We start from the raw sequence: 23,997 nt of genomic DNA on the forward strand, positions 1-23,997 counted from the left end.
GAGAACAAACTCTGTTATACCATTTCTGTGAAAGTGTTTTAGAGAAATACTGTTGCATCTCCTCCCTCACTGCCTCTCTGCAGCAGATCTGGTAGCTGAGAAAGCTCTAGGAGTACAGGGAGGGAGAGGCTGGAGCCCAATAGAATATATCCCCATAACAATATGTTGCCTCTTGTTCCCCAGAAATGAATCTTGGAACATCCTTTCCACTATGGGCCTGTAACTACCCCTGCCCCTTTCCCAGCACATGGGCTGTATCCCTATGGAAGCCCTGGTTTTTCCTGCTGCTACTTGCTTATTCTCTCCAGATAAAGCCTGCATGCCATCATCTTTCACCCGCATATTAAAACTTTTCTTTCCCTTGTCACTGAGTTGTGAGCCTTCATGAAATTCTTTCACTATTGGAATCTTACCTCACCACATGAGCCCCAAATTGCATCCACCTGAACAAGGATTCCAAGCTTGCTGAAAAACCTAACCAAACCTAAGTCGGGCTGACTCTGGGACTGCTCCTGTCTCACGAGCACCTCTGAGGTTTGCAGTGAAAAGGTCGCTGCCAACCTCCCCGCCTGCTCCTCGGCCTGCCCCGGCCCTGGCTCACACTGGGAGGGTCCAGTCCTGGCCACACCAGGAGAGTGAGGTGCTGGGCCACTGCGGAGTGTGGCTTGTGGCCTGGCCGGGGTGGCCTGCTGCCCTGTCCAGGCTCGTCCTGCCTCCACCAGCCCAAGTGGCCTCTGCTTTGGGGGCCTCCTCCAGATGCATGGCACCAAAGGGGGTGCTACCAAGTTCTCCTCGCCGCGGCTGGCACACCTCGGGGTGCCCCCCCGCCTTGGTGAAGGCGGCACTCCGGGGTCCGGCCAGCTGGAGGCGCCTGGGGAGCTCGCGAGGTCAGAGGGCAGCGCCCCCGCCTCCCTCTCCTTCGCCCTTTGTGCCTGGGGCACCCAGCTTCTTCCCTGCCTCGGGCTCTGGTGCCCCCTCTGAGCCCGGATGCTCTCCCGGCGGGGGGGGGGGGGGGGGGCCCGCGCGGCCCGGCACCGCCACACACCCACCCAGGTGGCGCCGAACAAGTGCCCCTTCCGTCCCGCCCGCTGCCCCCGCCCCCCCCGGCCGCTACCCACCTCGGGGCTCGGAGAGACGTCCGGGGGCCCCGCTGCCCCCCGGGCTCGGCGGCAGCGGCAAGCCGGGGAGCGCGGACCCGTGCAGCCGCAGAGCTGGCACTCCCAGCCCCGCCCCCCGCGGCTAGGGGGAAGCCAGCCCCGCCTCCCGCGCAGCCGCAGAGACGCCGCTCCTCAAGCCACGCCCCTAGGCTAGGCCCCGCCTCCCCCTTCGCTCGGCGCTGCCACGTCCCTCCCCCACCCCCGCAGGCCCTGCTTCCCCGGGTACCCGCCCAACCACGCCCTCCACGAGTCAGCTTCCCCGGCCACGCCTCCTTGTTCCCCTCGTGACTGAACTCCGGCCGACGCTCACGCCCCTTCCCTGCGCAGCCGCAGCGACACTGCTCCCGAAGACCCTCCAGCGCCGAGGCCCCGCCCGCGTCCCGCGCAGCCTCTAGAAGTCTCAGGCCTCTCCTTCCCCCACCCCCGGCGACCTCCGCCCTCCAAAGCCCCGCCCTCCGCGGCCGGAAGTGCGCCACCGTCTCTATAAAAGCGGGCGCGAAGGCGCGCTCGGTCTTTCCATGGCGTGACTCGCGGCGGGTTCCTTTGCGGCCGCGGAGACTGCGGCGCTGGCCGCGTGTGGCCGACCTGGGTGAGGGAGCAGTCGTTCGTGGGGGGCCGTCGGGAATGGGTGGGTGACCCCCGTAGCGCGCGAGAAGGCGGGAGCCGTGCACTCTTAGCTCCCCGTTCGTGTGGGGAGGGCGCATGCGCCGGGGACCGGCCCCGCCGCGGGACCCCCGAATGCGGGATCTCCAGAAGAACTGAGGCGAGGGGCACGCGTTTCCTGAGTGTGGGGGGCGGGAAGGCCGACGGCGTCCTGCGTGGGCCCTCCCTGCCTGGGGAGAGGCCTGCCCGTGACCCCGGGCCCCACGAGGGGCGCGGCGCGGCGCCCCAGCGGCGCCCATCTCCATGAATCCTTGGGCCCTGCCGCCTGTGGCAGTCTCCCTTCCTAGCCATGGAAGAGCAGGATCTTGCTTATTGGCAAAGCTGGCACCATTTAATTGGTCTCAGATTCTGACTTGTGCAAGTGACAGGCCTCGACCGAAGCCCGCGCTGGCTGTTGTGCGGCCAGGCCGGGGCGCCCAGTGAACTAACCTTATGCTAAATCCCCAGGTGCCCGGACAGAGAGGGAGATGGAAGGAAAGACGCCAAGTAAGTGGTTCTTTCTGGCTTTTGCTGTAGGGGCGGGAGGGGACGGGACTAGCCGTGTGAAGTTCCTGGTGGCTCAGCCGCTTTTAAATAAACTCGATGTGGTCCCTATGTCAAGATGGCACTAAGAACGTTCCCAGACGCCTTTATTAATAAAGTTTTGAAAAAGCTTAAATTGACAAGTACGTAAGTTTATTCATATTAAGTTTCGTGTTAATCTTTTCCTGCAGGCTTCGAGGTATTGGAAGTGGTAAGAATGAAGGGTCCTGTCTTTGATTACTATGGCACCGCTGACTAGAAGACCGTACCCTTGTTTTGTGTTTGTCAAGAACTTTTAATAACGTTGTGGATCTTAGCTACCTTATTATATTCTATGTATGTGCATAAAAAAACAAGGTGCCCTAGATCTGGAAACAGACAGCCCTTTGAAGTCCTGTGTCTATCCTTCCCCCTTCATTGTTTTCTCTCTGCTGCCATATGCTGCTTATTTGGTTGTGGTGTCTGCCAGTGTTCTGTCCTAAATTTGAATGTGTAGCATTCCTTTTCACTTCTGAAATTACTGATAACTTTACTCAACTGATAGGGTGTTAGGGGTTTTTTGGATCCCATTTTGAGAAATGGCCCCAATAATTTGTCAGCATTGGATTGATTTTTAACTCCTCTGATACCACATGGGCCAGTAGGCTCAAAAACAGCCACTGTAAAGGAAAAATTGCCTTTCAGATAGTTTTTTTTTCCTGGCACCCTCCCTTGACCTCCAAAGGGAAGTAAAAGTGACATCCTACCAAAAGCTTCCATGTCAACCTAAAGTGATTCAGACAAAACTTCCATTTTCTAGCAAATGTTGGCACCTGGCTTTTTTCACTTGGCTTAAACTATTTGAGAAATCTGTCTCTTCCTCATTTAACCTCTTATTCCCTTCATTTCTGAAGTCTGCTTCTGATCACATTCAAGCAAATGCTGTAAAATTATCGATAATCTTTTAGTTGCCAGATCTAATGGGATTTTCTCCAGCATCATGCTCTTTGTTCAGGACAATTTGATCATCCTCTCTTGAATACTGGGATTTTTCTGGTTGCTCTCTTGGTCTTGTCACTTGTCCTGACCACTCCTCAGTCTCAGGTTTTCTCAAGACTGTCCTTGGACCTTAGTTTCTGCTACTTGTTAATTTGGACTTAAAAGACCAAAGAGCATTTCCAAATACACAGTACAACATTTTCAAAATTTCCCTGCTTTTCTGTGCTTCCTTCTGTTTTATTTTGTTCTTTGCATCCTTCTATTTTCCCTCTGCATCCCACCCTGTAGAATGCTCCCATTAATCTGAGATAGTTGTAAAATGACCTCAGGGTTTTGATTTGCATTTTTGATTTAGAGCGTTTTTTATATTTCTATAGTTTGACTTCCAATTTTCCATTACACAAGATTTTTCTTTGATCTTATTCACAAATTATTCTGTCCATTTGTGTGATAGGCAATATATTGCAATTTTCTTGTAATAATTCCCTTTTGTATCTAGGTTATGCATCTATTATGTATCCATTTAGACCTTGGTAAATGGTGAGAGATTTTTGTGTTCCCAATTAAAAGATTACTATAATTGCTGTGTGTTGCCTTAGTAATAAGATTTAGTACTGCTAAGCCTCCTTCCTTTGTTATTTATTGATCTTATACTAATAGTTTTTTGTTCTTAATTTTGATATTTTTATAAAGTAAAGCTACCTTTTGATAATTGGGATGGCATTGAATGTCAGTTTAATTATTTAAAACTTAAAACTAGCTCTGTTGTGGTAGGTATACTACTGAGTATTTTATGCTGTATATAGTTAATTTTAAATGGATCTTATTGTAGGGTTTATTTCTTCTACAAAAATTTCCAGGGGAAGAAAAATACTTGGTGGAAATGGGTGTCTTTATTTCATGCCTGGTCTTATTTGGGAATGCTTCTAGGTTATGCCATTATAAAATAATGCTTGCTGGTTATCTTAGGAAGATATTAAGAAACAGAATTTTTTAATAGAAATGAGTTATATTTTAAACCAAGGTTTTTTTCTACATCCATTGAAATGATTTTTGTTCTTTGTTATTGATGTGATCAGTTGTGTTGATAGTTTAACTATCTCTGCCTTCTGATATCAATCCTACCCCATCACATTGTATAATTGTAATATATTGCAGGTATTTATTTAGGCTTTTTTGTTTCCAAATTCATTAATGAAATTGGTCTGATTTTCCTTGGGTAATTCCTTATTGGTTTAATTTCATTACTTTAACAGTATATACCCTTTTCACTTTCAATGCTAGTGATTTTTTAAAATCATTAGCCCATAATTGGCCTATTTTTATAAATTCAGTGGTTTTAAAATTTTAATCTCACTTTTAAGATTTCCAATTTGGTGTTTAGTTAAATTTTTCTGGGTTTTTAATTGTATATACAATTCAAGGCTATGCTCTTTATTGAAAAAAGCATTTAGAGGAATAATTTTATTTCATTGTGAACTGGAAAAGATGAATTTAAATCTATTTTAGCTTTACCTTTGAGATCATGATTGCTACCCTTTTTTACATCCACTGAAACATAATAAATTCTGTCTAGCCTTTTATTTAACTGTGTGTATCTCATTTTTAAGTGGTGTTTCATTTTTATTCCTATTCACATTCAAAATTATAATTAGTACTTGTGTATTTCCTTGATCTTATTTTTCTTCATCTCATCTTCCCTAATCTTACCCTTTTAAAGAATCCCTCATATCTTTCCTTGGTCTGCCCATTCTTTAGGTCTCCCTTATTGTCTTGTCCCCTTGCACATTTCTTTATAAATTAAGAAGACTATAGATAGCTTTGTGCATATTTCCTCTCTAACATAGTTCTGTTGAGAATAAGGTGAATTTTCAACTTGGTGTTTCTTAAGGGCAATTTTCCTTAATTTATTTGTTTCTAGACCCTTTTTGATCATAACTTTCAGGTAGTCAAAATTTTCTGATTTTTCTAGTAAGATGGCTCATTCTCCTGTTTCCATTGTCTTGATTTTAGTTTATTTCTTGCTCTCTTAATATCATAGTTTTCCCCTTTACCATTTCTGGTTTCCAAGGAGTTGTCAAGTTTAATGGAACCTCTTCACTCTTCTAAGTATGAAATTCTTCTCTATCCCTGGAGCTGTTTTTAGATTCTTAATTCTTCATTGGGTTTTTTTTTTTTTAATGGCAGGTCCTAGTCCTGAGGTGTGGGGGGGATGGTTCTATCCAGTGCCCCAACTATCTTTGCTTTATGGTATTGGAGATTTTTGTCACCTATCAATTCAATTATCTTGACTCAGGTGATTCTCAACATGTTTATTCAGTCCTAACTTTTGATCTCAAATTTAAAATGCCAAAAACAATCATGTTCCCATCTACTGAATTTCTTTATTTCTCAATCTGATCACATAAGCTCATGACCTCAGATGTCATCCCTGACCCATGGAGATTATCTGTTTTCATGTGCCTTTTATTAGGTCACTGCTGTGATAATGGTTCCCCATCACACCTTAACCTTTCCTTTACACAGTCCTTTGTGGACTTCCTGCATCATGTCATCCATCTTCCCTGCTCAAACTCTAAAACCCTGTTTGGCTTTGAGATGCACTTTGCAACCTCTCAGTATCTGAAGTCCTTAATCTGAGAAGACTAGCCTGGGGAAGTAGGAGAGGTCTGAGCCTATCTTAGGGACTACATGACCTAACATTTAGTTAGCCAGACTCATGTAATGTGTGTGTGCATACCTAAGATGATTGCAGAGGACTACAGCTCCAAGAGAATGTTTGACTAAAGGACCTATTTGAATACTAAGACTTGCAGGGGTGGGGAGAGGTTACAGTTTAAAGACAAGAATGTATTGCTGATGAACATAAGGATTTCCTAACAAATTAGAAAATAACAGAAAATTATTGAGTCCTAGGAACATTACAGTTTAGATTTACTCTGCCTTCCCCATTCCAATAATTCTCATACCTTCCTCAAAGCCTACGCTGATCTAAAGACCTGATCTAAAAGATAAAAGGAATTCAAAGTAAACTGCATGAAGATGAATTATTCAAAAGATTGGTGCCTTTAAAAATGGAGGAAGTTAAGTCCCTCTTTGTTTCTAAGAACATTGGGGTACTTGATAAACCAAGGCTATTCAATCTACTTGGTTTCAGGAACATGTTCTCCCAGTTAGTAGCAATCCCTAACTTAGGGGTTTAGACTAGGCAACTAGCTGGTCTTGAATAGAAAAATCCCCAGAGGATTTCTCCCATCATCTAAGAAGCAAGATAAATGGCCTGCTGATGAACTTGACTAAACCCAGAGACCAAAAATCATGTACATAGAAAAGTATCCTTGCTGGATTTTGAAGATGGCAAATAACATCAGGGTGATGACTTGAATTAGATTTCAGTGAGGCAGAACTGCAAAGTTGTCATCAAAGTCTGGTGGTAAGACAAGTCAGGATAATAGTTTATGCATACCCTAATTAAACATCTGTGCCCAAAGATCAAAACTACCATGAAATTGGGATTACACACAAAGCCAAATAGAGTTAACTACAATGTTTTGAAAAGGTGGTGCAGAGGATAGAGTGAGCATTTGTTCTAAGAACAGGAAACTAGAAATTCAGTCTCAGACATGTGGCCATAAGCCCAGACCTAACCTTAGCTCATTTGTAAAATAGAAATAATAGTTCCCTTAACATTATAAATGGGAGAATGAAAGGAAATACTGGTAGGACCCTAGAGATTAAAAAGTGCCCTTACCTATTAAGAGTGGAGCCAGTTAGAAACTTCCTTGACAGCACATTTCACACAGTTCACAGGGATCCCACCTAACCCATTTAAATGAACTGAGATTAGTGCTCTTTGTCTTAATTCCTTTTCCCTATTGGGTCCCTCCCCCATAAACACTGCTCTTTCCACATAAGACATTTGCAAACCAAGGCTGTGAAGTTTAGTTGAAGTTTGTCCAGGATTATTGATTAAAAATCCTGTCCACCGAAACTCAATCATAGCAATTTCCCTTTGCATCCTTTTTTAATTTTTAAGAGAATGGGGTCAAGAGTGACTTGCCCGAGATCAGGAATCAAGTATGAGGTCAAATTTGAATTTGGGTCTTCCTGACTCCAGAGCCTGTGCTCTATACCACCTAGCTGCCCCTGCACCCATTTTTTAAAAAACACTTATCATTTCCCTGAGATGTCCAAATAGGAAGCACTTAGCCTTATTTTTAAACATTTTAAGAAAATGGAGGCAAGTTTCACAAAGCAGTGAGGTAGGATTTGAACATCCCCTGTGCCCCTACTTATTCTCCATTCCCAGTCATCAAGGAATGGCATTTCCATGAGATGATTAAAGATTCTTTCAAACATGAACAAATGCTTCTTTCCCTCAAAACTACCCCTTTTTACCCCTGATAGGCCAACCTGCAACAACCAAAGGATTCTTTGCTGCAGCTACTGATCTCATTCGCTCAGAACTAAGGCCTCACTTCCAAGCCCTAGTTTATGCAAGAGACTCATCCACCTCAGAACTATCCAAAAATGCAATCCTGTGGGTTTGCTAAATGCTTCAGTAAATGGGCCCCAGACTCACTAAAATAGAAAATCAAAATATATATTGTTTCAATAAAAACTTTAAGGTTGGACAGCCCTGACCTACTTGGTTAGGACATTTCCCTTAACCTTTGCAGTTGGATTCAGACTGCCTAATGCTCTTAGGAGGTTGGTCTGGGTCCTCCCCTTTTCTCTGTCATCCAGTATATCTGGGTACTACAGATTTCCCAACACAGGGATTAAAAAGCAACTCTTGTTTTTATCACTGTCCCATATAGAGGACAGGATATATGAGAAAGCTTCCTACCAGATTTCAACAAACCCCTCAATGCAATGCCACAAAGAAGCTAGATTGGGCTGTGTCCATGCCACATCCCTTGTTTATATGCAACTTCACAAACATAGTCCAAGGATTCCCATCCTTGACTACTTTGATAGCAGCTACCCTCTTAATGAAAAAGACCCTTTTAATCTCCTTTCCCTATGCTAATTACTCTCTGATCCTGCACACTCAACAATCCTACCTGGAAACAAATTCCATAATCCTCTCCTGCTTTAATACAACCCAGCTAGCTCACTGGGTACCGATAATAGAGTTCTTTAAAAAGCCATATAATGAGCTTGTAATCCTTCCCTTTGCCGATTGGGATCAAAGACATGTGAGGTACCCTACAAGTGAGCCCCCTTGCTGGTCTAGCTCCATCCAAATTGTGGTTTCTTGATTAGCTTCTGATCATGTCTCAGCCAAGAAGATAGAACCCTAACCCATGTCTGCCTCCTTGGGTGTGATGTTTCTGTTAAAATTTATGCAAATCACTGACATTTGTGACATGTGGCTTCTGCAGTAGACAAGATCTAGAACAAGGCTGTCCAACCTCACTTAAAATTTTTTAAAACAGACTATATATTGATCTGTCATTTTAGTGAGAACTGCAGTAGCTCAGCTTCCTTTACTAAACTTTGGGTAAATCCACAGGGGTCCGCATAAAATCACACTGAGCTGCATTTTGGACAACCCTAATCTAGAAGAACTGGATTCCTTATTTTTGCTTTCACCTAGATATCCAGTGTCTACCTAGTAGTAGTCATTTAATAAGACCAGCCATCATGACATGTGACCACTCTCCCCCGCACCACAGTGGACTAGGAAATTTGGGGACAGCATGGCTGTCAAGGCTTGCCATTGACATTAAAATCCCTGTCTTTTATCCTCACTGCCATATCCCTTTATTTCTGAGGGACATCTCTGCCCAACAACCCACCCCTTATTTGAAACATGAGGAGTGGAAACCTATGGGTTGGGTCCTCCCATCTAACTTCATAGTTCGAATTTCCTGCCAATCAGTATCCCCTTCTCTGCTGACTGGCATTTATGTTCCATTTAACCAACATGTACAAAGGGAAGATGAAGACAACAATATAAAAGGAATGTTTGGTCTTAGTAGTCATCAATTTTCTATTCCCATTCAATATAATGGGCAATGAGTTATCACTGTGGACCAAGAGAAAGGTGATGAAAACATCCCTGACCAAGGGGCACTCCAGATCGTTTTCAATAAAACTTCCACCATTATTAGTGTTGGACATTGTCTAGTGCTCGTTTTCATGTTTAATGGATGGTAGAGTGTTCTCACTAGAGCTGATGTCTTAATAGCAAAGAAATAGATCTCCAATTTATTTCCCAATTTGGAATCCAACCAAAGGACCCACTTCACTTCCAATCTTAATTGCAAAATAGCTGAAGTCCTTCTATTCTCTCAATTCACAGCCCATAGCATCCCCCAAACCCCTGGACATGTAGGCTGAAAGAACTTGGATGTTAAATGAGTATTGTGAAGTCTGTAAATGATCCTGAAATGGCTTGAAGTCTAAGTCCTACTTTGGCTTTCTTGAGGTTGTGGAACCCCCAAGATAGAAAGCATGCTTTGTTACCTCATAAGATTGTCTTTACAATATCCTTACTAACTAGCTTGCAGTTGGGAATGAGTTGAAGCCACTAACTATATCCTGTATGCTAACTGAAATTCTTTCTTCTTTGTGCAGAAAAGCCCAGGATGCCTAGATGACTCCTAACACAACCCTGGCCCAGTATCTGACCCAGAGTCCAAGTCCATGTCAGAATTCACCACTGGAAGTCTTCTGTAGCTCTTTGGTGGAAAAGACCCCTATGGAGTTGTTCTGATGTAGCTCACTGCAGTAATAGCCAAGGAAAGTCTGTGTGAAGTCAAGCCCTAGGCTCTCCTTTTTGGATGCTTGCTTTTAGAAATAGGGCCACTCTGATTCACCCCCTGAAGGCATGGGCTTCCTCCTCTCCAAACTGGGGTGTTGGCTGCTTTCTTTTCTTAACCATTAATGTTATTAGTATTTATTTCCTGGTCCTGTGGCTAAACTCTAAACTAAAGCTCATCTTTGTCCATAATGAAGGGAAAGATGAGGAACATACTCCCCATTGTCTTCACAGTGTTCCTGCCCCTTGGCCTGGCAGGGAATGCCCTTCCACAGCATCCATTTATCACATCTATACAAAGAGCCGTGACTGCAGCAAACTTAACAGATTGTTGGGTGTGTTATAAAGTGGGTAATATGGAAAGTGAGGTTTCCTTGATCCCCATCCCAGCTCCGCTGTCCCACTGGATCAATGAGTCCATATATGGAGTCTATTACTCATCTTCCTATTCCAAATACCAGTACCTGTGGAAATATACGGGCCGGCCCCTCTCCCCTGAATATGGGAAAGGCCTGAAGTACAAAGTACATGTAAGCCGCTCCTTTTATACTTACCAAGTTGCAGGACATCCACAGTATCGAATACAACACCGAAGTCAGTATCCATTGTGTATCCAGAATGACAATGGGACTGTCTACTTGGGGGATGTTCCAGAGGAGAGATGTGCCCAGACCCTGTGGTTTGACACGGATGATGGCACTTGGGAAGTGGACCCTGGATCAAATAGTGGAGGAAACCTGAAATGTGGGAAGACCTCCCCCATGACATTCTGGGGAAAAGAAAGCTATTCCAACTTCACCATCCTCCCCCTCAATTATACCACTACAGGCTGGGAGAGTGAAACTAAGAACTACCACAATGACACTCTATATGTCCTCGCTGAAGGGGGGGAGATCGTCCACACACGATTTAACATGTCAAGTTGCCCTGGGGAAGGATCTTTTGTCAACTTCACACTGTTATACCAGATGTTTGAGTCCATATTTTGTGCCTATAATGATACCTCCTGGCACCATGGGACCCATTCGTGGAAAAACTTTGACAAGCGATGCCCTTGGTACTTTGAAACAGGCACTGTAATGATACAAGGGACAGAACGGTGGTCACCCAATTCCACCTGGGCCCAGTATTCTGGTAACCGACTCACTCTGTCCCTCACGCACACTCCAGGGCTTTATTTCATTTGTGGTGATTATGCTTATAAGGCTTTACCTCCAGGCTGGGGAGGAACATGTACCATAGCCTACCTGGTCCCTGATCTACAGATCCATAAGACCTTGACTTCCACATCTTTCCCCAGCCCTGGGAGTTTTATTAATCGGTTTCATAAACGTACCATTAATCCTTTGGCTGAGAAGCCCTCAGGATTCCATGCTTTTGCCCGAGCCTTGTTTCCATGGCTTGGAATTTTGGAAATTGAGAAAGCAATAGTGAATATGTCAGCGGCTGTGGAAGAAGGTTTCAGCACCACCCTCGATGCCATTTCCAACCTGCGACTAGAGGTGGACCCCCTGTCTCAGGTCGTGGTTCAGAGTCGGATGGCATTAGACATGAAACGAGCACAACAAGGAGGAGCTTGTGCTTTTATCAACACCATGTGTTGTTTTTATGTCGATAAAAAGAACCAGATAAGTCAGAATGTTACCAAGTTGAGAAACTTAATGAACACAGACCCCGAGTAGGCCTCACTTGGTAAGACTCCAAAGGAGCTTGGGGGAAATGGTGCAGGATAAAACCAAGTGCCATAGCTTCCAGGGAGAACCCTCGGGAGTGCCTTAATGTGGATAGCCTTAGAAACTCAGGCTGGTTTCTGTCTATGCAGAATGTTATCTCTATTGTGGTGCTGAACCTTGTGGCACAGGAGCCACTAAAACCAAACCTTGTTTGAAGAGTCACTTTTCTACCTAGCTTTGAATAAACTTTGCTTTTTCAGCTGGTCCCTGAAGTTACTGACCCAGTCGGTGGACCCAACTGGTGGGAGAGATTTTCCTGGGCTCCTCTGGTCTCCAGGTGGAGAGATTCTCAGTCAATTCCTTCATTAGACTGAAACTCCACAGGAGGGCTGCCATGTACATTTTGTAGCTTCCCCAGCACCCAGCTGGGTGCTCTGTCAGTGTCTGCTTCCCAAGTACTGTACTGTATTGTCCAATTGTTGATTTTTTCTCTCATGATCATTTTTTGAATAATGTAAAGGGACATACACTTTGACTTAAATACTCTTGAAACTTGTAATGATTTTATAAGTAAAAAGTTACTTTCAAAATGAAATATTTTCACTCTTAAAATTAAGATTTAGAATTAGAAGGGACCTTTGAGGTACAAAATGCCTTCTCTCTCTCTCCCATATCCCCAGTTTTTCAGAGGAAAACAATTGAAATTGTTTGCCATAAGGAGTGAACTTGACAGAACCTAAATTAGATCACAGGTCCCCTGACTCTAGATTCAATTATTCTCCCAGCTACTTTGCATCCTACTTAAACCTGGATGGATGGGGAGCTTCTCCTTGTGTGCCTCAGAGCAGGGAAGGTCAGAACTTTTTAATCAAAGAAGAGTAAATTCCTTTTGCACATGCAGAAAAGTGCTGCCCCCAAGTATTTCTGGTACAGAATTTAATGTCATCTTTTAGAATGAATGATACCACCAACATCATTATCTATTTTTGGAGTCCCTTAGTCACAACCCCTTGGCCATCAGGTTTCACCAGATAGTCTGAATGTTGCTCTAAGGAAAAATTCTGTTCCCCAGTGAAATGCTGTGAGAACCAAAATCAAGTCAACATTTAAATACTTCAGATAGAAGGATAAGGAATTACACCTTGGCTCCCATTGTAATTTGAACAGCTCCCTTCAGCCATTTTGGGGGATAGGGGGTTGGGCTGGCAAGCAGCTCAAATTATTTACTCTGAGAAGTTGACAACTGGTTGAGTGGACACATGTTTACAAGGATCTTCAGGCAGGAATGTGGAATAGGGTTGAACAGGTTTCAAAACCCAGATCTCTTTCCTCACATTTCTGCTGGTAGTGAACAGATCTGTTTTGCATCTCTTTTACTTTCTCCCTGTATTACTGAAAGATCTAAGATTTTTAGCCTTGCTTAACCCCATACTAATTTGAAGGATGTTAGGGAATGTTGATCTTTGATTTCACTGGTTTAAAGAATTCCCAAGGATAGGAAATCCCAAGGAAGGGGTTTGCACCAGGGTCTGACAGCCAGGATATGGCACAGGGTGGGCTTGAAATGCTTATTCCTGTCTTCAAGGATAGATGTCTTTTCTGCCAGGCTACATTTTGAGGATAATAAGTGAAAGGTAGATTTTTTTTCCCCATTGAATCAGAATACTTTATGTAATTTGAGTCACAGTCACATCAACACTAAAATTGGGTGATAGACAAATATAAAAAGTCATTCCAAAATCTGAATAATTTTTGAGGTTATACAGAAATAAGGCTTGAACCCTGATTTTTTTTTAATCTTGGGGAAAAAGCTTTGGAATAAAAAGAGATCATAAATAAGGTCCAGATAGGCAAATAGCAAAATTGGAATTCACCCTACCAAGGTGAGACAAATTAGAAAACTCATGCCAGTTTCTATAGACAATGCCAAAGTGGAGGCATTCTTGAACTGCCAACACCTCCAACCCCTTCTGTGACTTTTGCAAAACTTACCTCAATGTGATGCTATGTAATTTCTTTGTGCACAGTAATGCTAAAGCAAAAGTAACACATATAGAGCCTATATTCAGTTTCTTAAAAATGAAAATCACAACACCAAACAGGAAAGTGTGGAGGGGTTGGCCACAGGTTTAAACTAGCAGTTCAGTGCTAGCACCTCTGATTGCCAATGTCCTTTTCTTTTGAAGCTCCTGTCCCAAACTCTTTACAGGTTGGTGACACTTTTTATCCAGGGTACAAAGGCTGACACTTTGGTATAAACACCTGGAGAATCTTTAACACCACAGCCATAACCCCAGGAAGTGACTCCATATACAGCCCAGCTCTCTCCAGGGCGTTGGCACATCAGGGGCCCACCACTGTCTCCTTGGCAGCTGTCCACATGGTTCTGCTCCTGTAGACTTCCAGCACATAGCATCCTCCCTGTGAACCGGCTCTGGTAACGCTCTTCACAAAACCTCTTGGGAAGTAAAGGAATGGCTGCTTGCTGCAGGGTCCTTGAATAGGCTTGGCCTGCCCAGACAGACCAGACAGGTTGAGTCAACACCTGAGCTACACAGAACAATGCTTCTACAATGTGGGAAGTCCTACAAGGCCGCAAGAAACTTCCTCACTCTTTGGACATTAGGATAACAGCAGATTCCTGCCCAACCTTGGGACAATGAAGTAAGTTGATCCCAAGAATTGATGAGTTTAGCAGGGTAGTGGGACCCCCACCAGAAGACCTATACTGTCAGCTGGATTTTAATCACAGATCTAGATCTGGTAGGGTGACTAGCTCATTCAATCTCTTCATTTGACAGACAAGGAACTGAGGCTCCATGGGGGGGAGGAAGAGCATAGTAGCAAGCATGAGATGGAGGATTTGAAGCCTGATCCAAGAACCAGCCATGCACCATAAAACCCCCACAACAAATGTTCAATTGAAATGCTTCAGAGCCCTTTGGATTCTAGTATTTCAAAGTTGAGGTTTCCTGAAGGTTTCAAATTCCCCTAAGATTTCCCCATCAGGGTAATTATCCCTGAAAGGATTTCACACCACTGAAAACCTCATATTAATGGGACATGGCCTCGTATGATTCTAGATGGAAAGAAATCCTGAGGATTCTGAGAGGCATTTAAGTTTTGAGAACTGGTCTTAGAGTGAAGAAGACCCAAGTTCAACTACTGCTTAGCTACTGGGACCCTGGACAAGTCACCACACAGCTAATGTGTTTCAGTTTCCTGATCTACAAAATAAGGGTGTTGGACCCTAAGGTCACTTTTCTCTGGAAATCTCTGGCTATGACCCTGTGTCCTCGACTGTAAGAATTTATTTGCTAAGTCCTTTTGTTCATTCTCATATAATTCTCCCATGTTAATACTTGGAGAGCTCCCTCCACCCAGAGATGTCATAATGCCCAGAACACAGCTCTTCCTATCAGACTGCAGAGTCCAGGGAGTATGGCAAGTCCTGAGCCATCATCTTTTTACCAGTCATAAATAAACCAGCTTGCACAGGGGACACCCTCTTCTTACTTAGAGGCCATTCCCTTCATTTTAGAAGATGGCACAGTGGACAGATAGAGCACTGGCCCTGGAGTCAGGAGGACCTGAGTCCAAATCCAGCCTCAAACACTTGATAATTACCTAGCTGTGTGACTTTGGGCAAGTCACTTAACCCCATTGCCTTGAAAAACAAAAACAAACAAAAAGAGAATACAAGACGCTTAATGAGATTAGCTGGTGGGCATTTGTTAGATGGATAGCAGCTGCCCTTTCATTCTGAATAAATTTAATAAGCATCAGCTGATGAGCAGTTGCCCATTCCTTTCATTTTCTACAAGTGGAGATTTAAGATTACAGAGAAACAACTCACCCAGGTCACACAGCTAGCATGTGTCTGAGGTGGGAATTTCTCTTAACTCTTCCTACTTCCATGTCCAGGAGTCAACACTACCACATTGCCACCAGTTGTGTCATGGAGGTTTTATGGCGATCCTGCCCCCCTGGAGACTCACCATTTTCCCTACTTTTTCACTATTAATCCAGCTTAGTTGGATTCAGTGTCTTTATTTGAGGAATGAGCACGAGATATAGAATGGATGTATGTCCCCTTCTGCTTCTACAGTGGGACTACAATGTATGGAATGGAGAGAACACTGCCCTGGAATCCAGAAGACCTTGGCTCCTGACCCTTGCCAGCTGTATAACTGAACAAGTCACACAGCAATCTGGGCCTCAGTTTCATGTAAAACAAGGAACATAATGGCCACAATATCCCGTGAACAGGGTGGTTGAGGCTTAGACAAAATCGAGTTCTGTGAAGGTCAACCATGATTACAATGACTTCCTTGCCAGGATTCACTCAGAGCAGGGCCAAGCTTTTGGAAGCAAATGACTCAAGTCATGTTCCACCTGGCAGGGATTAAGGAGTCTAGAAATATACAGGCACCCTGGCCAGAGTATTAGGTGGGATCTGTCGTCAATCCTAGGTGCTCTGTGGGACTAGAAGCCCTCCAATGAACTTCAGCAACCTCCTTTTTTCCCCTAAGCTTCAGTTTCCTTCTCTGGAAAATGGTGATGGGGTTTGATTCAAAGAGTGTCTGTAGTCTCTTCTAGTACCAACCTCTGACCTCATGCCAGCTTTTCTCTGTGAATATTGATGTTTGGACGGGCACCTCAGCCTCCCATTAGACTGTCCTTTGGCTGAGAAGATATAGAGACCCACAGCTTGTAGTCACTGGGCTGTCTCACCACAGCCTCAGCCCAGGCCAACTTGTGGAGGAACAATAACCTTGAATGCTGCAAGGAGGGGAGAGCCTCCTTGGAATCTTGGTGTCTCAGGAAACATGAGATCATGACCTGAGGGTCAGGCAAACCCCGAGGGTCTCCAAGGTGCACACCCATGAGACTATCTACCATACCATGATATATTCTCAGAGATCTACCAGACCCCAAAACAACAAGGCACTAAAACTCAGATGCTCACAGGGGACTAAGTAAGGCTCCTAGAAACAGAAGTTGTAAAATGGGAATTTTAATTAATATAACCCAAGAGGTTCTTACAAACCACCAGGTGCAGCCAGTCAGCTTGTTCTGTAAGAGAGGCCATACAGAAATTATCTGCACCAGAATATGCATTCAGAGAAAACAACCTGAATCAGTGAGAAGTCTGGGTCCCAAAGAGTCCTTGATCATCACTGAGGAACCTCTGACCCAAGGTCACATTAACATGTCCTGAGCCCTAGGAAGTGGCTAGGAGTTCTCTGGGAAGACCCCACACCCTTCTTTGGAATAACTCACACTTACCTGTATCTCCCCATCCAGTGATATAGCAATTGGATGCAGTCTTCTGTGGTCTCTCCCGTCGCAGAGGCAGGCAGGCTGGCAAGACATGACTGTTGAATGTAGCACACTGCTCCTCTGGTCCCTGCAGTCTCACCAAGGCAATGTCATAGTCACTACTGTCTGGCCTGTACTGCCGGTGTATCACAATCTGCTGGACCCCAAGCTCTTCTTCAAACTCTTCTGGCACCAGAGTGTGATAATCCCCAACTCTAACGATGTAGTTCCGAGTATTATTACCATACCTGAAAGGCAGGGGAAGGAGCACATCTTGTTTCAAAGGCTCAAAAGTGGGGCGGCTAGGTCGCACAGTGGATAGAGCACGGGCCCTAGAGTCAGGAGGGCCTGAGTTCAAATCCAGCCTCAGACACTTAATAATTAACTAGCTGTGTGGCCTTGGGCAAACCACTTAACCCCATTGCCTAGCAAAAAAAAAAAAACCTAAAAAAAAAAGAATTGGATTGGACCCCTTATTTGGGGGAGCCTCGAATGGAATCCCCTCTTTGGGGGAGATTTTCAGGCAGGACAACTCCTGTAAGTTATTTAGGGGCAGCTAGGTGGCACAATGAATAGAGCACCAGCCCTGTAGTCAGGAGTACCTGAGTTCAAATTTGGCCTCAGACATTTAGTAATTGCCTAGTTGTGTGACCTTGGGCAAGCCATTTAACACCATTTGCTTTGCAAAAAACCTAAAAAAAAAAGTTATTTAGACAGCCTTTGAAGTGCAGGGCTGATAATGAGAGAGAAAATGGAGATCTGTACAAAAGGTAAAGAAATAGTCATTTAAGTGAATTAATGGATTTCAGCCCATTGCATTTTCTCAGGTTTGTATAAAAATAAATTCCCCCTTTTGTCTAGATGTCGCTAGATGAATCTCTTTGACTAAGTCCATCTCCCATTCATTGCCAATCAGAGTTGATTGCCATTCTCAGGAACATCAACTCTTCCAAGGGCATAATTGTTGAATGGGTTCCATGAAAGATCTTTGGTATTTGAGAGTGCCACTGACTCCTTTTATTAACTATTTGCTAGCATGATTAATAAAATGATTACTCAGAAACCATATCATGCACTCTAGGATGCAATTCTTGGCCTTCTTTCTCTTCCTCTTCCTCACATTTGACAACCTATCTCCCTTCATGTATGACTTTGTATGACTGTCTCCTCTTCCTGGAATGCTCTGCCCCTTTACCTCTCCCTAGCTTCCTTCAAGATTTAGCTCAGATCCCACCTTTTTTGGGAGACCTTTCTCAATCTACCCTCCCACCCCCATTAATGTTGTCTCCTTTCATATCACTTTTGTGAACTCTCTCTCTGTCTTTCTCTCTCTTTCTAATATGCCTTTCTTTGTATTTCAATGACTATTGAAGGGTATAGGGATTTATTAAGAGCCTACTATGTACTAATTTCTTTACAAATATTATCTCATTTGGTCCTCACAATAGCCTGAGAGAAAGATTCTATTATCATTCCTAGTTTACAGTTAACAAAATGGCAGCAAACAGAGGTGAAGTGACTTTGCCAAGGTCGTAACATCTAGTAAGTGTCTGAAGCTTGATTTGAACTTAGCTCTTCCTGACTAGATTCAATACTATAAATAACTCTGAGAGAGAGTTATCTGTAAGCATCTGGACAAAAAGGACTTGAATAATTTTAGGAAAGATTCTCTAGTTAAGTCACTGTATTTTTGTTTTTTGGGCAATGAATTTTCACCAGAGCTGGTCTTATTGTAGAAGTTCATCTTTCTTTGGGAATACTCCAGAATGTCTGGCAGAGAGAGATTTACAAATGCCAGATGGATTTCTAGATTTCTCTCTAGATAAGCAGAGATAATTAGAATTAGAATAAGTGAATTAATAAAACTTTTCTCTGGCCCACTTATGCCCCAAATATAAAGTATGGTGTTTCTGGATCAAGGAGTAAATAACATTAAGTATTGGAATCCAAAGCCTTTTTTTTTTTTTCAGAGACCTTATGCCCCTGCACTGGACAAAGTGGGAAGAAGGTGATTTGGTTGGAGTTCGGCATTTCTCTAGGATGATCTGAGAAATGCAAAGTTATTCATTTGAATTCCCCAAACTGGTTACCCTTCCAATCCATCAGCCGATATGTATTTATTAATCATCCATTTGTGCCAGGCCTTGGAGATATAAGGTCAAAAACAAAACAGCTCAGCCTTAAGGAATGCATCCTCTATTGAGGGAAACATCTAAATTTGAAAATAATTTATATAGCATATGTGCAAGGTCCCTTGGGAGAAAGAAACATGGCTAAAACACAGCCCAGCATAAATCAACAACACCATGAACAGCTTCAAAGTACACGTGATTTTTCAGCTGCATTAAGAGAAACAGAGTCCCAGCCTAGAGATGGCAGGTCCTTGAAAGCCCTTCTGCCCTTTCAGCCTAGTTCTGTCATTTGGTGTTCCATTCTGGGCCCCAGGGCTGCAGAGGGGTGACCGGGAGTAACTGGACACCACTCCCTAGGCAAGGTATAGAGACCAACAAGGAGACCATCTTCATCTTTTAACCTTGCCCAGGTGTGGAAGGTCACCATCAGGGTTGTACACATGCAAGGGAGGGAATCCATTGAATTTTAAGGTAGAAAGCCACTGGACTGCAGTGGAGGACACTTGTGAACACCTGCTGTTCAAGAGCCCCTGCTGGAGAATAGGAAGGGCTGCTCGTTTCTTGGATATCAGAAGGCTGCATTGGTGACAGTGTTCCTGGTGTTCCCATGACTGTATAACAAGCATTCACCGAGGGGAAATCTGTACCCTCTGATCTGGTGGATTAGACTTCACTCAGAAGCCTGTGCTTTATCTGACAATACTCCCTGTGGAGGAGATAGTAAGAGAAGACTAGATAATTTGGAGGAGGTATAGGGAAGAAGAGAGAGCATTGGCCTTGGAGTCAGGAAGACTTGGGGTCAAATCCTGGCTCAAACACTGTAGGATCCTAGGGCAAGTCTTTGTGCCTCAGTTTGTTCATCTGTAATGAACTTGAGACCTCTGAGTTGCCTTCTAGCTATAACTCAATGATACCAAGTTTCCATGATGTTTGGATTATATGTGGTTTTTCTCTAGTGGGTTATATAGATCATGAGAACTAACTGAGGAAATTTAAGTGATTTGATAGAGAGCTCTTATGTCAAGAGGCATTAAACTTGATCTTCTTATGAAACTGAGCCCAGAGCATTTATATCAATAAGTATTATTATTTAGCAAATTAAAAATAACTCAGAGGTGCCACCTCACACCTATCAGATTGGCCAATATGACTTAAAAGGAAAATGATCAGTGTTAGAAGGGTTATGGGTAAACTGGGACACTGATGCATTGTTGGTGGAGTTGTGAACTGATCCAACCTTTCTGAAGAACAATTTGGAATTATGCCCAAAGGACAGTAAAACTCTGAGTAGTCTTTGATCCAGCAATACCACTCAAAGATCTCAAAGAGATCATGAAAAAGAGTAAAAAAACCCCACATGTACAAAAATATTTATAGCAGTTATTTTTGTAGTGGCAAAGAATTGGAAATTGAGGGTATGCCCATGAATTGGAGAATGACTGAACCAATTGTGATAGATGAATATGATGAAACACTATTGTTTTATAAAATTATGAGGGACAGGACTTTAGAATAGCCTGGAAAGACTAGTATGAACTAATGCTGAGTGAAGTGAACAGAACTAGATCACTATTCACACTAACAGCAATATTGGTGATGTTTAACCATGATGGACTAGTTCATTTCAGCGACGCAATAATCAAAGACAATTCTAAAAGCCTTGTGATGGAAAATACCATTCATTGCCAGAGAAGGAGCTCTGGAGTTTAAATGAAGACCAAAGCTTCAGTTTTTAAAAGTTGTTCTATGTATCATGTCTTTTTTTTTCTTGTTAATTTTTTTCTGTTTTGATTTGATTCTTCTTTCACAACATGATTAATATAGATTTCTGTTTAGCAGGGTTCTGCATGTATAGCTTAGATTAGATTACTTGCTATTAGGGCAGAGGGAGAAGAGAGGGATAAAAATGTACAACTCAAAACCTTGCCAAAAAAATGATTGTTGAAAATTAGCATTACATGTAGTTGGAAAAATAAATAAATAAAAGAAGCATTTATTTATTAAATAGTATATTGTTAAATGATTTGCTGATAGTCATAGAAGTGATAAGCAGGAGAGCCAGAATTTTGACCCAGGTCCTCTAGCTAGCAATTCAGAACTCTCTTCCATCATCAAAGTCAAGTCAACTAGCACTTACTTAACACCGATGGATCAGGTCTTCTAAACCACAGTATCTTTTTTTGTTTGTTTTTTTACAAGGCAATGAGGTTAAGTGACTTGCCCAAGGTCACACAGCTAGGTAATTATTAAGTATCTGAGGCTGGATTTGAACTCAGGTCCGCCTGACTCCAGGGCCGGTACTCTATCCACTGTGCCACCTAGCTGCCCCCTACCACTGTATCTTTTATTAACAATTCAAACGGTCTAAGGGTAACCTGTGCTACTTGGAGAGGTTGTAAGATCCCTATCACTGAAGGTCTCTAAGTAGAGATGGATGACCACTTTTCATGGTACTGTAGGACTTTTTACTCAAGTTAGATAAGCAGACCCCCCAGGTTCCTTTCTACTCTGAGATTTTCTTTCTTTCTACTCAATAAGATTCTCTGAGAGGGACGCTCTGAGGTTCCATCTTCCATGGCTGACACAGGATCAACCATGATGGCACCTATAACCAGTCAATTGGCAGAGCTCTACTTTTGCCTTGACGCTTGACCCTTTACACTAATTACCACCTCAGTCTAACCTCAGGGAAGTCTTTAAAAATCGATGGGCCAGAATCCAAATGAAAATGTGAATCTGTTATATCATATGAGAAAATCGATCAGATAGTTGCTTACCTGAAAGCAATTTTAAAAACACACATACTCCTAAGATCATAGTAGCATAGAGAGTTGAAAGGGATTTCACAGATTCAGAGAACAGTAAGACCCAAAGAGGTTAAGTGAGCTGTCCTAGGTCACACAGGAAAAAAATATCACGATTGGGATTTGAACCCAGGTCTCCTAACTTGGGAGTCACTACTTTCCCTGTGGATCACAAAGCAATGCTACAGGAAGCACCTGTGGGGAATAGATCAGAGCTCTGGCTGTGGACAGAAGAAAGAATGGATTGCTATCACACTAGACTTATTCTCTTCTGAACATAGCCAGACCTTTGCTAATTTGGATGCCTAACATACAAGTGTGGTTATTTCTATGCTTAAGTTGCTCCATAAAAGTAAAAGTTTACGGTAATCAAGACCAAAAGAAATGTAGTAAATTGGGAAACAATCTTTACAACTAATGATTCTGACAAAGGACTCATTTCTAAAATATACAGAGAACTGAGTTATATTTTTTAAAAAAAACAAGCTATTCCCCATTTGACAAATGGTCAAAGGATATACAAAGGCAATTTACAGATGAGGAGATCAAAGCAATCCACAGTCATATGAAAAGTTGCTCTAAATCATTAATTATTAGAGAAATGCAGATTAAAGCTTCTCTGAGGTACCACCTCACACCTCTCAGACTGGCCGATATGACCAGAAAGGACAATGATCATTGTTGGAAGGGTTGTGGGAAATCTGGGACACTATTACATTGTTGGTGGAGCTGTGAACTCATCAAACCTTTCTGGAGAGAAATTTGGAACTACACCCAAAGGACAACAAAAATGTGTATGCCCTTTGATCCAGCAATACCACTACTGGGTCTATACCCTGAAGAGAGATGAAAAAGGGTAAAAATATAACTTATACAAAAATATTCCTAGCAGCCTTGTTTGTGGTGGCAAAGAACTGGAAATCAAGTAAATGTCCTTCAATTGGGCAATGGCTTAACAAACTGTGGTCTATGTATGTCATGGAACACTATTGTTCTATTAGAATCCAGGAGGGATGGGAATTCAGGGAAGCCTGGAGGGATTTGCATGAACTGATGCTGAGTGAGATGAGCAGAACCAGAAAAACCACTGTACATCCTAACAGCAACATGGGAGTGATGTTCAACCTTGATGGACTTTCTCGTTCCATCAGTGCAAAAACCAGGGACAATTTTGGGCTGTCTGTGATGGAGAATACCATATTTATCCAGATAAAGAACCGTGGAGTTTGAACAAAGTTCAAGGACTGTTCCCTTTAATTTAGGAAAAACCCCAGATATCTTATTGTCTGATCTTGTATCTCTTATACTTTTTTGTTCCTTCCTTAAGGATATGATTTCTCTGTCATCACACTCAATTTGGATCAATGTACAACATGGAAACAAAGTAAAGACTGACAAATTGCTTTCTGTGGGGGGTGGAGGGAGGGAAGTAAGATTGGGGAAAAAATTGTAAAACTCAAATAAAATATTTAATAAAAGAAAAAAAAGTAAAGGTTTCCTGCAGGCCTTTGATAGAGAAATGGTCCTGGAGGCCAGAAGACCTGAGTTCCAGGCCTACCACTGACCCTCTGGCCCAGCCCTGGGCAGAATAGCAGACCAATGTGGTAGAGGGAGCTTTCTCACCCCAAGAAAATCTCCTGGATCATGCCTATGAAAACATAAGAACCTCCATGAAGGCTTTTCTACAGAAACCCAATCATAAAGGCCCAATGGCACTCATCGTCTGGTACGGGGTCATCTCTGACCCCACAATGCATCTACCTCCTTCTGAGTCACTCCCAAAGTTTGCAAATGAGTGGCAGCTGTGTCCAGGAGTGGCTATTCTACCAATGGCAGGCTATTTCCTAAGGTGTTGAAGAGTATAATAGTTAACACTGATCACATTCTTTAAAGTTTGCAAAGTGCTTTATAATCTCATTTTATCCTCACAAAAACCTGGGAGATAGGTGGTATTCTTCCAATTTCTTTTTTCCCTAA

At 43.1% G+C, this 23,997-nt stretch overlaps 3 protein-coding genes and 1 non-coding gene across 6 annotated transcripts in view; 2 read left to right on the plus strand and 2 right to left on the minus strand.

Annotated features, from left to right (window-relative positions):
• Positions 1-1,251, minus strand: part of LOC141517359 (GDP-fucose protein O-fucosyltransferase 3-like) — a 35,800-nt gene extending 34,549 nt beyond the window's left edge. The window contains exon 1 of the mRNA XM_074228307.1: positions 1,119-1,251. The gene's annotated coding sequence lies outside the window, so the exon portion shown is untranslated. The remainder of the gene's footprint in view (positions 1-1,118) is intronic.
• A 395-nt stretch (positions 1,252-1,646) lies between these two features.
• On the plus strand, positions 1,647-21,219 carry LOC141517361 (endogenous retroviral envelope protein HEMO-like). 3 transcript variants are annotated; one of them, XR_012476832.1, is made up of 3 exons: positions 1,647-1,746; positions 2,268-2,306; positions 2,534-9,898. XR_012476832.1 is itself a non-coding variant. In XM_074228309.1 (3 exons), the coding sequence occupies exon 3, from the start codon at positions 10,281-10,283 to the stop codon at positions 11,769-11,771; it is 1,491 nt and encodes a 496-aa protein (XP_074084410.1). In that variant the 5' UTR covers positions 1,651-1,746; positions 2,268-2,306; positions 9,906-10,280; the 3' UTR covers positions 11,772-21,219. The 3 variants fall into 3 exon arrangements, 2 of the variants coding, with proteins under 2 accessions (XP_074084410.1, XP_074084411.1); XM_074228309.1 differs by lacking the exon at positions 2,534-9,898 and adding an exon at positions 9,906-21,219 and having other exon boundaries at positions 1,651-1,746; XM_074228310.1 differs by lacking the exons at positions 2,268-2,306; positions 2,534-9,898 and adding an exon at positions 9,906-21,219 and having other exon boundaries at positions 1,665-1,746.
• LOC141519774 (small nucleolar RNA SNORA24) lies at positions 2,060-2,190 on the plus strand. Its single transcript, XR_012477416.1, has one exon. It is a non-coding gene; the product is annotated as a small nucleolar RNA SNORA24 (small nucleolar RNA).
• Positions 10,373-23,997, minus strand: part of PRSS12 (serine protease 12) — a 94,264-nt gene continuing 80,639 nt past the window's right edge. The window contains 2 exon segments of the mRNA XM_074228308.1: positions 10,373-14,273; positions 17,052-17,332. Of these exon segments, the coding sequence (XP_074084409.1) occupies positions 13,966-14,273; positions 17,052-17,332 (589 nt within the window). The 3' untranslated portion in view covers positions 10,373-13,965.

Source organism: Macrotis lagotis, chromosome 3, assembly GCF_037893015.1.
Source record: "Macrotis lagotis isolate mMagLag1 chromosome 3, bilby.v1.9.chrom.fasta, whole genome shotgun sequence".
Lineage (NCBI taxonomy): Eukaryota > Metazoa > Chordata > Mammalia > Peramelemorphia > Peramelidae > Macrotis > Macrotis lagotis.

Excerpts from the sequence above, each read along its gene's own strand:
- LOC141517361 (XM_074228309.1), top strand. The coding sequence starts at position 10,281 with ATGAAGGGAAAGATGAGGAACATACTCCCCATTGTCTTCACAGTGTTC.